The sequence below is a fragment of the Arachis ipaensis genome, chromosome B6 (assembly GCF_059453495.1).
Source record: "Arachis ipaensis isolate K30076 ecotype BB chromosome B6, ASM5945349v1, whole genome shotgun sequence".
Lineage (NCBI taxonomy): Eukaryota > Viridiplantae > Streptophyta > Magnoliopsida > Fabales > Fabaceae > Arachis > Arachis ipaensis.
The window spans coordinates 146781829-146796812 of record NC_142441.1 but is presented as its reverse complement, the minus strand read 5'-3'; the positions used below and the strand labels follow the sequence as shown (position 1 = coordinate 146796812).

The following is a 14984-nucleotide window of genomic DNA, read 5'->3' as shown; positions in this document are numbered from 1 at the left end:
GCCTTCAGGTTTGTTCCCAAAAAGAGTGGGGGTAACCAAAGTAGTTGTTGCTGTAGGTCAGTCTTCTCCTATCAACCCAAAAAACCCTAGCAGCGTCCCCCAAGAAAGCCGACGCCGGTGTCGTGACTCTCACCGTCTCTGGTGTTTGGCTTCTGAGTTTGTTCCAGCTGCTCCCTCCGGGTGAAGGACCCCCCGACGGAAGCCATTATCCAGATCAGGTGCAGGAGCCAGGGAGCGGTGGTGCTGACAAACGCCATAATAGTCAGGTGCGGTTGTCCTGTACTCAGCATTGCTGGCCGTCCTCCTCCGTCCCTCTCAGTCCAAGGTAGGAGCTGCTCCGCCCAGTGAATGATCATCTTGGAGTCCCGCTCCCGCAAGGTGTTCAGGTTAGGTCGAGAACTTATATTCTGAATTTCTAGATTCTGGTATATGCTTTGAGTCTGGATGGAGCATGGGTAGTTGGTTTAAGACCAAGTTAAATTTGATCAATTTTCACATTCGAGGAACTGCTGCATGAACAGATTGGTAGTTTATTTAGACCTTTAGTTGTAGTTAAAAATTAGTTAGTTCAATATATTGTGCGTTTGGGAAATTGTTAATGCAACGGGCACTACTAGCAATCTAGGCAAGATAATGTATACATGGCTGGTGAGAGGTCACTTCGGGTTACCTTCCCATAGGTAATGATCATGTTTTAGTAAGAACTTTGAGGACTAAGATTTTTTGCATGGTGATTTTGTTAAACCGCTATTTGGATGTACCCTTAATGTAAAGTGGTTTATTATTTCAAAATGGAATGTCGTTTTTCTGTTTGTGGCTAAATATGGGGGTTGTTGTGAAACTAAGGACTTGTAGCACACTACAAAGAAATGGTACTTTCAAAGACACTGGAGACATAGATATTGTAATTTCAATGTTTCGCTTCGTAGCGGGAAAACAACAAGTATATCAAGGAAAGAAGGTTGTAACTGATTTCTAATTAGATGTTGATATGTTTTTTATTTTATAGGAGCCGTTGTTGTTGTTTGGATTTTTAATTCAGTAGCATTAAAATTTGGAAAGGGTTTTTAACCATTTGGCTATAATTATGCCGGGAACCTTATTGAACTTATGGTGCTGGGTTGGATTCTGAAAATATTATTTTTAACTTATTTAAGATGCGCTAAAGTTGGGCCAGCTATGTTTACATAGTTATAATGCAGTGGCTTTGGCTTATTTGTGCAGTAAGATATAGTCCCTTTTTGATAGTTGTGCTTGCTGTTTTGACTGTATCGACGGCGTTGTTATGAGCATCATTTGTCTATTTTGTATGTGATCAAGCTAGGAGGTTGCCCAGTTGTTGCCAATAGATTTCGATCGTTCGTTTAACAGTGAGGGTAAAGACTCGGTCGGGAGTGCCTCCAATGATAGTCGCGGACATTATTCTGCAAGTGATGATGAATACGACGACGACGATTACCTGGAGTGCAATGAAGGCCGCGAAAGCGGAGAGAAAATGGTAGGTGGTGCCGATGATGGTAATGGGTGGGGTGATGCGAATGATGCGGCAGAGGTTGGTCTCCGCCGGCCAGTAGTTGCTACGGACTTTTTGGGAAAAGAGTTTGCAACGGAGGATGATGCTTATGCTGCCTACAAGGAATTCGCTAAGTCAAGGGGTTTCGGAGTTCGGAAGGGAGACATAGCTCGTGTGAATGGGGTGTTGATTAGGAGAGACTTTTTTTGCCATCGACAAGGCACAAGACATGCTAAGCACTACGACCGTCCTGAGCGAGTAAGGGAGGAGAGGCTGGAGAGTCGCACGGACTGTAAGGCAAAGTTGAAGATTTACTATGATATGCAGCATAGTGTGTGGAGGGTCAGGACCATCGTGGACGAACACAACCACGAGCTTGCCCCGGCAGTGTTCGCACGTCTCATTCGTAGTCATCGGAAGATGAGTGACGGTGACAAGGCGCAGGTGGATAGTTTGAAGCAGTTTGGGATCGCCACGTCGAAAATAATGGCTTACATGGCGGGGCAATCTGGTGGGTATGGCATGCTCAGATTCACAAAACGGGATCTCTATAATTATGTTCATGGGCAAAGGGTTGCACGAATATGCGACGGCGACGCCGCCGCGACTATCAGCTACTTGGAGGGTAAGGCAAATGCTGACATGAGGACCGTGGCCCGTTACACACGGACCTCGGACAATCGTTTAGGAAGCCTAATTTGGGCCGACGGTGAGATGATCACGGATTATCATCTATTTGGTGACGTGTTGGCCTTTGATTCGACGTACCGATCTAACAAGTACAAGAAACCACTGGTGGTTTTTTCTGGGTCAAATCACCACAAACAGACATCAATATTTGGATTCGTATTGCTGAAGGATGAAGAGGTCCGCACCTATAGGTGGGTCTTGCTGAACCTGCTCGATGTTATGGGGCAAAAAAATCCTTGTGTAGTGGTGACCGACGGGGACAAGGCGATGCGCACTGCAATTGCGGAGGTGATGCCGACGGCGACACATAGACTATGTGGTTGGCACTTGGAGAAGAATTGCGTCCAGAGGGTGAAAGATCCTGAATTTCGCAAGGTGTTTAGGAAAGCAATTTATGCTAACTTTGAAATCAGCGAGTTTGAGGAGTACTGGAAGGCATCTGTCGAGTCACTTGGCCTAGAGGACAACAGTTGGGTTAAGTCCACGTATGAATCTAGTGAAAGTTGGGCAATGGCGTACCTTAGGGGAACATTTTGCGCAGGATACAGGACGACCTCAAGATGTGAAGGGATAAATGCTTTTGTTAAGGGCTTCCTTAAATCAACTGATAGCATTCTGGAGCTTGTGCATAGTTTGGATCGTGTTGTAAAGGACTATCGGAATAATGAAGTAATTGCCCAATTCCACTCCACCTACTATAGTTCGGTGCTGACCACCGGCCTTGATTCGATCGAGCGGTTTGCATCGAAGGTGTATACAAGAGCAGTATTCAGAGAAGTGAAGAAACAAATTAAGGCTGTGGCAACGCTATTGTTTCGGGCCAAGGACAGCATCAGCACAACAACTGTGTACACATTCTCGCGAATGGGAAAACCTAATAGAACACACAAGGTATTGGTTGACCCGAACGAGGGAAAAATAGAGTGTGAGTGTTCGATGTGGAACAGTGAAGGGATTCCCTGCAGTCATATCTTTTGTGCGATGAAGTACGAGGGTTTCGAAGAAATACCACCCGGTCTTGTTTTGAGAAGATGGAGCAAGGATGCAAAGGATTGTAGATTGACCGCTGCGGATAGTAAAGATGGTTCTGAAGGCCGTTTGCTTCGATATGGTGCTCTATGTGGGGCAATGAGTTTAGTTGCACAGCTTGGGTCGGAAGATGCTGCAGAGTTTGTTGTGGCTAGGGATGGAATTGCTAGTCTCACCAAAACGCTTCAGCAGAGATTCGTTGACAAGGTTGGCAGCAAACTTGGTCTATCGCCGGTGTCAGGAATCGAAGACCCCGTCGTATCGAAGACAAAAGGGGCACCGAGGAAGGGAAAGGAGTGTGTACCGATTAGCCAGGGAGAGAGGACGCCGAAGAGACGACGTTGTACCAACTGTGGGGAAGCCAGTCACACCAAGAGGACTTGCACGTGGCATCCGGGAGAGGGGGTTGCAGGCAATGATGATGCAGGCGGTCCAAGTTACATGGAGCATGATTCGCAAGATGCTGCTGCCCCTTGCGCAACACCAGAGGCACGTCATTGTCACACAAACGAGGTAAGTAAGCGGTTTCCATTTAGATTCGAAAATCATAGGGTGATGTTGTTTGGTTAATTCCTTGAATGTGATGGCCGAAATCATAAGATTCATTAAACGTGTAAAAATAATATTTTAATCAATATGGCAATGTCAATTGGAGGAGCACAAATGCTGGAGATAGAAGTTCCTGGCTTTTCAGGTACCATATAATGTTATGTGTTTGTTGCACGAAAGAATTCAATACAGTTTGTATAGTTTTTGCCTATTGTTGCTGCATCCCTTTCTATGAGTGGCTTAGCATACCTCTTGCTGACCTTACCATACCCTTTGGTTACTCATACACTAGCTCTTTTGGCATTACAATGTTTGGGTCGTGGTGATTTCCAGATTCTGTAACATTGCAGTTAGGTATGTAAAGCAAATGTAATTGATCATAAAACCGTCTCTGTATCTATATGCATAAGCCAGATGAATAACTTCAATCAACTAGTGTGCACTTTATAGTGGGTAGTAGCCAAAATAACAGGTTAAATAGGTGATTTATTGATGTTTAGGAAACATGACATGAATCGGTGCGAATATTATATGCAGTGTTATTACAATTACTTGGGCGTACATAAAATGCAGCAAAAACCCTTCAAAATTGATAATTTATGTGAATATGTTATGCTTCATTAGGTGGGAATGCAATCGGAGAGCGGCAACCATGGTGACACTGTCCCGGCGCACGCAGATGGGACGAATCCATGTATCGGTGTTGGAGGTGGGGGCCCTAACTTCTTCCTTGGCGGGCAACACATCGAGCAATTTTATTCCGCTAACAGTTGCTCGGGGCACACTGGTCAGCAGTCTTCACAGGCTCCCTGCCCGAGGTTAAGGAACCCCAGTGCGTGGACCAATGAGGAGTGGTTTGAGCGGTGGATGACACAGGTAAAAGTCGGAGAATCCTGTTTTGATACTGCTTACTATGTGCTTTTATTTAGCCTTTCTTGAGGTATGCAGTGTGTGATGTAGTACTTTTTGTGTCCTTTCACAGAATGTCGTCAGTAGAATGGCTGGCAGCGGAATGTCTGGACGTGTCCCCAAGCAATGAAAATGGAAGACTGCTGCAAGGGAATAAGCTGAACTCTGTTGCTTTCCATGTTTGTTTACAGGGGCAACATCAGTTCTATGCATGTAACTTGTGATCATGTGAAGTCTGTGTCTAGTATTATGTATACGCTTGTGAATTTTCTTTTTCCTACGTGGGTTGGGTCAATGTTTACCCAAACTAAAGACATGTAACAGGTGTGTGTTGCATTTGTAATATGTAAGCAGGTCTCACATGCAAAACATGTGTTAGTAGTTTGAGCTAGAGAATTTTACGTTGTTTATGTTCAATGAGTTCAATACATCCAAGTGATTTACTGGTTATTTTTCGTATGCATAAGGGAATGTTAAAGGTAGGTGAAATATGAATGAAGTGCCAGGCCAAAGAGCAAAGAAATAGTTCCTATGAACTGGAAGGAGAATGTGGAATTCGATTTTTTTGCTAATGAAACAGTGCTTTAAAGTGTCACGCTCCTAGCACAGCTAGTGTTAATTGGAAACTAAATCTTTATGCTTCTTTTTGTAGTGTGGGAGTATCAGGTCCAATGCATTTTATATGTTACGCTGACAAGTTATAAGTAATGCTGGTGATAAGTAATGGTGCCGCTAAGATGTGCTGCCTTTATAAGCCAAAAACCAAATGATTCAGTATTCGTTACCTGTAACTATGCAATTTTGATGAAAATGAGGTTATCAGGCACGGGTAATTTTCATACAAACTCCTGTTTGTCATTCCCATTTAATATAGACAATTCAGTATACAGGACACTAGTATTTACAACTTAAAAAGAAGCTGACTTCCATGCAGTACGATTGCATTCATCCCGCCTCATGCGAACTCCAAATGGGCATCAACTTAAGGATATATACAAAATCGCAAAATGAAGTCATACATGTTTCACACTGTACAAACAAAACAAAAATGGTCGACCATTGATTTCAAATTTGTCGTGAAACATTCACCGCTGGAGCCAAAAAATTTGGGAGACTGTTTGGCGGCTGATGAATAGTATTAACCACTTTCGATTATTCAACTACCATCTTCACAGGGCTAGGTTGACTTTCTCTCCCAATGTTCAAATGCTTTAGCGACTACCTCATGTGCAATTACGTTATTTGACTTCAGCACTAAATCCACAGCTAACCGCATCCGCGTCGCACTATTCACATGCTGTAACAAACGGCGAAACATTCAGACCGAAAACATTACCAACAAGAAACAGTCCACTAAATGCATACATGCAAGGAAGTTTAAAAACTTTTGAATTAAAAATACATCTTAGCATACCTGTACTCCATAATCTTTCCATAAGTGTTCTCGAATCATCTATTGGGCGACCCATAAACCGCAGTCCATCCTGTTTAGTCACACAGTTAATTTTATGATTTTTGGCATTAATGTCTTCAACTTTGGTATAAAAGATAGGAATGAATACAAGATAAATCATTGTTCGTGCAACATATTGAGAGTTCACTTTCCATTTGCATTTGACATTCACTCCCAAAGAATAGCCCTGATTCCTGAGATACCAGGGGAAAGACTTTTTTCACGGTAAACTCTAGTCGGATTACTCCCCATGTTTACATCATGAAATTCCCAAATTCTCTTCCAATCATATACTAAATTCTAAATCGATCATGCTCATGACATAGCACTTCCTTGTGCTCGATAACATACAGCTAGTTAGCGAGAAAGTAGTGGACTGTATCAAATGAAATATGAGGGCAGCTAGTGGTAATCCAACTTTGTTCGATATTTCAAAGCAAGGGAACAGTTTAAAATTTTTTTACTTGTTGAGAGTTTCATAGTTATCATGTTATTTCCGCTGGTGCTAATATTGCATACCTATGGAACATAACATGGAACTTTTCCGACTTGCGAGTAATCACCAAACTAAACCGCACCGAAGCATATTTAGTCACATTTTGTCATACTCTATAGTATTCTGCATGATAGCATGTGCTAACGTACATGATTTGCTACTAAAAATGCATGAGATGTGAAACGTCATGTACTTACGAGCTCCCCTCTTGTTGAGGGACATCCGGCTCTTCAAATTCAAATGCCGAAAACCTAGGACGCAGTGCCCCCTCGCCCGACAGCCACGTCTTTCCTAACGTTAGTCCCTCAAGATATAGTGCCTACAAAGGGTGAGTACATTGCACAATCATATTCATATGCTAGTGACATGAAGTTGTCCAGATGCCATAGTTTCACAAGGGAATAATTGCTTACCACACGCAGCATCCCTGTTTTCCTTGCATCGGCTTCATGCGGGTCCCGAAGTGAGTCGAGATAGATCAACTTCATCTGTGGCACATCAATAATCATTAGGTACCAATGCCGGTCACACCACATCGGCTGGTAAATCTAAAAAAACCCCGCAACTGACAACACCCAGTCATTAATCTTATCCGTAGAATAGAGCAACATTTAAAAAAGCTGAGCTGTGTACGTACCCTGGTGACATGATCCACCTTCGTCCGCATGTAGCTATTGCGTATGGATGTCATGTTCCCGGACGTCATCGAACGACCATCGATTGCAGCTTGCTAACAGTAACTAACAAGCAGACCGTTAGAGGATTCGGTGGAAAACGGGCAGGGTCAAATCCCACAAAAATCTAACGAATAACCACCTGTACAATTCGGTTACTTGACCAAAAACTAAAGACCAGAGCACTGAAATCATGAAAGTTGGCCTTCAGAATGCACAAGTGGAATCACTATTCTTCGTAATTCCTAAGGTAACGTACAAAGGGTATTTATGAAATGCATTTATCGGGAAACGGGATTCACTTGTTAACACACATGATGCATGCAGTTGGATAACATTCTCTTACACTTGCTAGCTTATTTATATGGTAGTTTCAATACTGTGAAGTAGGAAACGTTATTAGTTCACGGGTTTGCCAAATCTCTAGGCATTGTGTTATTGACCACAAGTAATAACACAGGTGGACCTTGCTGTAACTAACAGACCCACTGTTGAACATCATACATATTCATTTTTGGTACCTGGTGTAGTAGCCGGTCTTACCATGATACTTGTGGGTAGGAACCAACGTTGACGCTCGGAGGTATTTGTCAGCATCCGAACCACAACATTAAGGACCTGCATTATTCCGTAGACAGGATACCTAGTTAGCAGGATTAATAGATCAAACAAATTCAAGTTGGCATTCGATGGAATGATTTCTACAGTTAATAATATCTACTCACATCATCCACAATCTCACATTTTGGAACCAGCGTCAGAAGCGCTCCCCTACTACACATACAGTCACCGACGTCGATCAGTGTTTCACCACCGTCATGTATTTCAAAACAAATACAAGAGGATAACATAAAATCCAAGTTTTATTCATACGATAAAGTACAAATCTCAATTATTTGTAAGAAAATTAGCATACTACTCTATCCTCTTTAAAGTAATATGTAAGTCATTTTTTTTATGTGTCACATTTTAATTTGATATTTATTTTAATACATTTGTTATATATTTATTAAAATATTAATTTAAAAATGTTCTTATATTAATTAAATTCTAAACTAAAATATTAATGTAACAAATTAAAAACAGAAACATAAATTAGTATCACCATGAAAATTTTCAATTTAAAAAGTTTATCGTGTCAGGTAGATCTTTAAATTTAAAAATTTATTCTATACAATTTGGTTTCGAATTATATGAAAAAAAAGAAAAAATTGAAACACTTTATATCTTGTTTTTTAAAAATTAATGTAGCTAGTTTGCAATTATTTTTTATGAAGGTTTGGATATTTATTTAATTTTTGTTAGAAATCAGAGATTTTGCGTGAAAAATAAAAGAGTAATATATAATATTATTTTTTAAATATTTTTTTGAATTTTCAACAAATTTTAATGACTCGAAATCAATTTCTTATTTTTTATTTTATTAAATAAATTAGTCATCTAACAAATTTTACTAAAAATTTAAAATAAATAAACACCCATTAGAATATGATACATAAAAGAAGATAACTTACATGTTATTTTAAAGAGAATAAAATAGCATTTACCTTTTAATTTTATACTAGTGTTTTAATTTATATCTTATGATTATTCTTTCTTCTTTTTTTAAGATTATTATTATTTCACTTAAATACTATAGGATTAACTTTGAGTCTTTGACTCTCTTTCTAAATTTCTAACTTATTTCTATATTTATTTTTTAACATAATTATTGACTCAAAGCAAATTTAGTTATACACTTTATAATCAAGAGAAGCAAATTAAATTACACTATATATTTTAGCGAACCGTAATCCCTAGCTACCCTAAAAAATATATATAATATATAAATCAATGATTAAAAATTACTAAAACATCGATATATCGATATACTTAAAAACTTTTCTATACTATAGAGAGAAGAAGATCAACACATTGAATTTGCCGACACTTGGCAAATTAAAGTGTGGTGGAAACAGAGTAAGGGAGAATTGAATAAGCATTTGGTATGTGTTCTTCTATGACAATTGACCTGGCTGTTAGGCTTCATCTGTTGTTTTTTAACTTTAATTTCTGGTCTTCATTCTAGGCCCTATTTGATTCGGTTAAGCTTTATTATTTTATTAGGGTCTAAAGGGTACTAAATCATTACACCATGCACGATTTGCATTATACCACCTTCTTCTTTCTCCATTTCTGAGAGTTTGGTGGAAGGAAACCAGAAACGACAAAGAATAAAAAGTGGTAGCTAGGATTGTATATATCATATATCTATTAAATAACATTGTTCTCCTTGCAAGGCATATAAACGACAGGTTAATAAGAAATTTTTTATAGATATAGTTGATTTCATATAAAATTAAAAGTATGTTAGATTATGAAATAGTTTTAGAATAGTATTGATAATGTCGATTAGATTCTGTTATGATAGATAGATTAAAATATAGGGTATGTATGACTTTGGGATTTGTATGTAATGTGCTATCCTTTTCAAATTTGGTAGATATTATTTTAAAAATTTATGAGAAGCTTGTGCCTTAATAGAAACAGAAATCATATATTGAACCCTACAATTAGACACTGTCCCAAAAATATTTGATTGAAAATGAAAACTTTTTATTAAACAAGTGTATTATATGTTTTAAATTTGAGGTTCTAAATTTAATTAATTATATATAGCAAATGTTTTAATTATGAAATATTTTTATTATGATGTAGTTTCTCGTTGTATTACAAGTATTAGGAGACAGTAAATATGTTTTTAATTTGCATTTTAAGATCGCATCATTTCATATCTAGAGGCGTAAGGCTCAATAATTATTTGTTTAAACTCAGCGAGTTTTTTATTAATAGTTTATATTTAATTTGGTTTCTGAATATTTTATATTAGTTTTCGAGACAATTTTTAGTTAAAAAATATTAATGGAGTGTTGAAATGGACAATTAGATACTACATTGAAACATGTAAAATGATGTAATTTTGATTTTTGCATTTAAATAGCTTAAAAATGATGTCACATTACTTGTTTTGTTAGGTAAATTTTCAATAAATACCACTTACGATGTTTTTTAGTTATTTGAGTATCAAAATCAAAACGACATTATTTTACAGAATCTAGTGTGACATATGCATGTCATGATAGCGTTCTATTAACGTGTATACATTGAAAATTATTTTAAAAACTAATATAAGTTATGTTTGTAAAATTTAGAGACTAAATAAAAACAACTAAAACTTTAAAAATTAAATTAAAATTTATATAAAAATTTAAAGACCAAATTAAATATTATTTCGTGGTTCAAAAATTGCACCATCACATTATAAGACATGGCGCACTAGCTTATTCTTTCGATTGATGGCGTAAGGTGGTCGGCGGGTGGCGGGTGCTTATTACAAAATCTTTGAGTAGTTTACATAAGATGTAAAACCACATGGATTTGATTTGAATGGTTATTTGGTGAGCTTTCTTTTAGAAGGTGCATTTTTTTTTGTCTTATATTAACATTTTATTTTTGAAATGTATGACAATACACAATTTCATGACATTACTTAGTTCTTATCATATTGTCGGCACTTACGTGTGTATTTAGTTTAAGGTTTTATCAAACAAACGTACATGCTTTTATATTTGACTATTTTTTTTCTCTTTTTCGTGAAAGTTAAAATCTGCTCCAAACGTAAGTTATCTAAAAGTATCATTGGACTTACTTTTGCATTCAATTTATTTATCTCTTCTAGCGTGGATGAGGTAAATGTTTGGTTTTGTCTTCTCTCTATTTAGTAGAAAGAAGAGATTCTAAGATCTGACAATAAAATGTGAAGATTGAATTGGGTCCCCTCCCTCATTAACATTAATTAATCTTTTACTTTCACCCGTCACGGTTACTTTATTAGGCCTAATTATTTGGTTCATAATATGTCAAAAGAAAAAGAAAAGAAATAAATTAAAAGAGGGCAGAAAGTTTCGTGAAACATTGAAACGAGACAAGCCTGAAGGGAAAGAACAAAGAACAAAGAAGCTCGTGTAAAACGTGTGGGACCCATTCAATGACATTTGAAAAGAAAAAGAGGAAGGACGGAATGCGTGGTTGTGTACCCATCCATTTGGATCTCTAATTTTTTTTCTTAAGAGAATAAATGAATTTTTTATTTAAATAAATATTTTATTTATTAAAATAAATAATTATAAAAATTATTACAAAAATACGTCTCATAATCTTATTTCATAATCTTATTTCGTTTATAATTAAATTTAAAAAATACACATATCTCGTTTACACTGTAAACGAAATAATTATAAATGTATTTCATTTACATTGTGATAGGAGTCATGGCATAGTTAGAATTCTGATTTAGAATGAGTATTGTGCCTTGTGTGCTTGCTGTCAAATCTGTTAGGATGACATGTGCTTGCTGTTAATACTGCTAGGCAGTTAGCAGTTAGTTCTATTAAGTCCTTACCTTTCTAGTGAGTCAGTTAGTTGCTAGAAGATGCTGGAAGCTTCCTTGCTCAATTCACTACTCAGTTTGATTGCTTATAAATAATCATCCTCATCACCTTACAATGTAACTTCCTGCAACACAACTCTCATTCATTCAATGGAACCACTTCTCTTCCTTACTTTCTCTGTTTTCTCTGTTCTCTCTCTCTCTTTCAATCTCTTCTCTGATTCTTCTTCAAGATCACACTCTATGATCTGGTACCTTTCATGGTATCAGAGCATATGGTGCCATAGCTTCCGCAAGATCCAAATCACAAGAACAAGAAAATCAAAGGCACACGAACAATGGCTCAGGGATTCACAGCAACGGCAATTTCAATGAAGTTGGATGAAGACAATTTCTTGCAGTGGAAAGATCAAGCATTCTCAACAATTGAAGGAAATGTATGCTGAGTCACATCACAGGAAAGGGAATTCCTCAACAGTATCTAGGTACAAATGATGAAGATGTAGTATTGAATCCACAATATCAACAGTGGAAAAGGCAGGATGCGTTACTCAAATCCTGGCTCTTAGCCTCAATGAGCAAGTCATTTACTACAAGAATGGTTAGTTGCATCTATACGCATCAGGTGTGGAAGAGATTGGAGGATCATTTTGCTTCTCAAATCAAGGCAAAAGTAATGCAACCGAAGCACAAACTCAGCACACTTCAGATCGGAGCATCAGTAACAGATTATGTGCTTTTGATTAAAGGTACAATTGATGCACTAGTTTCTATTTGAGAGTCAATCAATGAGAGTGATCATGTAAATGCAATCTTGCATGGCCTAACTGAGAAGTATTCTTCAGTATATACCTCTATACTACCAAGAGCTCAAAGCATAACAGTGGCCGAGCTAGAGGCATTATTGCTTGCACATGAGAGTATGCTTTCTAGATTTAGAAAGCCAGAGGCGTTTGTCCAGGCCAATATTGCTCAATTTGAAAGAAGAGGCAGCTTTCGAGGAAGAGGCGGAAGGATGTCTAGAGGAGGCAGAGGTGCCTTCAATGGAGGAAGATCTTCTCAAGAATCTTGGACACAGGAACAGTCAAACAATGGACAGTTTCAAGCTGGTAGAGGTCAGTTCAATAGAGGAGGAAGAATGCAAAACACAAGAGACAGACCTCAGTGCCAACTTTGCAACAAGTTAGGCCATACAGCAAGGACTTGCTGGTATAGGTATAGTGAAGAATTTTATGAAGGAGACTATGGACATGAAGGATACAGTAGAGATGGAAACAACTCAGGTTACAGCAACCAGGTCTCTCAGCAGATCTCTCAGCCTCATGCCAATTTTTCCAATGTCTTGGCAACACCTGCCACAGTTCAGGATCCAAGCTGGTATCCTGATTCAGGAGCCAGTCATCACATGACACATAATGAGCAGAATCTGCTAGAGAATGAGGAGTGTTGTGGAAATGAACAAGTAATAGTTGGTAATGGAACAGGTTTTCAAATCTCTTTTGTTGGTAATTCATGCATTAAATCTGATTTGAGCTCTAGAATACTATACCTCAAGAAACTGTTGTGTGTGCCTGAGATTACAAAGAACTTATTAAGTGTATATCAATTCTGCTGTGACAACCATGTCTTTTTTGAATTCTATGATGATAGGTGTTGCATAAAAACAAAAGATACTCAGCAGTTAGTACTTCAAGGCATTGTTCACCAAGGCCTTTACGAATTTCCAGTCCTTCAAAGCTCACCAGAAGTTTTCACTGCATCAATAAGAAACAAAGATGATCTGCTGACTTGGCATGCTAGATTAGGACATCCCAACCATAGTGTTGTGTCAAAAGTACTAAAAATTTGTCAAATTTCCCTTCCTGTAACCAAATTAGATTATTCAGCCTGTTGTATTGGCAAATCTCATCATTTACCTTTCACTTTATCACAAACTGTATACAAACACCCTCTAGAACTTGTACATTCTGATATTTGGGGACCAGCTCCTATTGTAGATAATAATGGACATTGGTATTTTGTCAACTTCATTGATGCCTTCTCTAAATTCACATGGCTTTACCTAATCAAATCTAGAGCTCAACTAAAATCAGTATTTAATCATTTCCAACAAACTGCTGAGTTACAATTAAACAAGAAATTGAAGATGTTACAATGTGACAATGCTGCTGAGTATGTGAGTTTATCTAAGTTGTTACAGGCCACAGGAGTTATTTGCAGGTTCTCATGCCCCATGTACATCAGCAGAATGGAGCTGCTGAGAGGAAACATCGCCATGTGGTTGAAATGAGACTTACCTTACTTGCAGGTGCATCCATGCCTACAAAATTTTGGAGTGAGGCCTTCACTACTACTACAAAGCTGATAAATATGCTGCCAACACCAGTCCTGGATGGCCTATCTCCTATGGAAAAATTGTTCGGCAAGAAACCTTCCTATGAGCAGCTTAGAGTTTTTGGTTGCTTGTGTTTCTCTCATCATAGAGCTTACAACAAGCATAAGCTGGACTTCAGGTCTTCTCCCTGCACCTTCATTGGATATGGAACCTCTCATAAAGGGTATAAATGCCTCACTCAAGATGGAAGAGTCATTATCACCCCTCATGTGGTGTTCTTTGAGGACCAGTTCCCCTTTAAGCAAGCAACAGATCACACTCATAGCAATAATGCATCACCTACTGCCCCACTCATCCCAACCATTCCAAGACTGACCTCCTTAAGACCTGAATCAGCACCAAGGGAAGCTGCTTTAAATCAGCACCTTGCTAGTCATACCTTCTCTCAAAGTAACTCCACAGTGCCTCAGCAGCCAATAGACACCCCTTCCACTAATTCTCTAGTCAGGACTGAATTGCCAACAGTGAGCTCCGCAAATCCAACTTCAATTCCTATCAATGATATTGAGATTCTATTACCAATGCCTATGGATCCAGATCCTGTCCACCCCCTACAGCAGTCAATTCTCACCCAATGATAACCAGGGGTAAGGCTGGCATAGTTAAACCAAAGGTCTTCCTTGCAAATGTTGAGCCAAGAACTGTAACACAAGCCCTCAAGTCTTCAGAATGGAAGGCAGCCATGGATGTAGAATATACTGCCTTGATCAAGAATAGAACATGGAAATTAATGAGGCTTCCACCAAATAAAGAAGCAATTGGCAGCAGGTGGGTTTTTAGACTAAAGTACAATGCAGATGGCTCCTTACAAAAGCATAAAGCAAGGCTGGTTGCTCAAGAGTATGCT

General features: G+C 38.3%; 2 protein-coding genes across 2 annotated transcripts; one reads left to right on the top strand and one right to left on the bottom strand.

The window, feature by feature from the left end:
- The first annotated feature begins 823 nt into the window (after nt 1-823).
- On the top strand, nt 824-4914 carry LOC107647655 (protein FAR1-RELATED SEQUENCE 5-like). Its single transcript, XM_088491149.1, has 4 exons — nt 824-961; nt 1325-3745; nt 4406-4657; nt 4882-4914. The coding sequence occupies exons 1-4, from the start codon at nt 824-826 to the stop codon at nt 4912-4914; spliced, it is 2844 nt and encodes a 947-aa protein (XP_088347275.1).
- A 1062-nt stretch (nt 4915-5976) lies between these two features.
- Nucleotides 5977-7937, bottom strand: LOC148563077 (uncharacterized). The gene is made up of 6 exons (XM_088491148.1): nt 7857-7937; nt 7277-7369; nt 7053-7187; nt 6837-6958; nt 6105-6337; nt 5977-5987 (listed from the first exon to the last, which is right to left on the bottom strand). Exons 1-6 carry the CDS (start codon nt 7935-7937, stop codon nt 5977-5979), a joined length of 675 nt encoding a protein of 224 aa, XP_088347274.1.
- Between the last annotated feature and the right edge of the window lie 7047 nt (nt 7938-14984).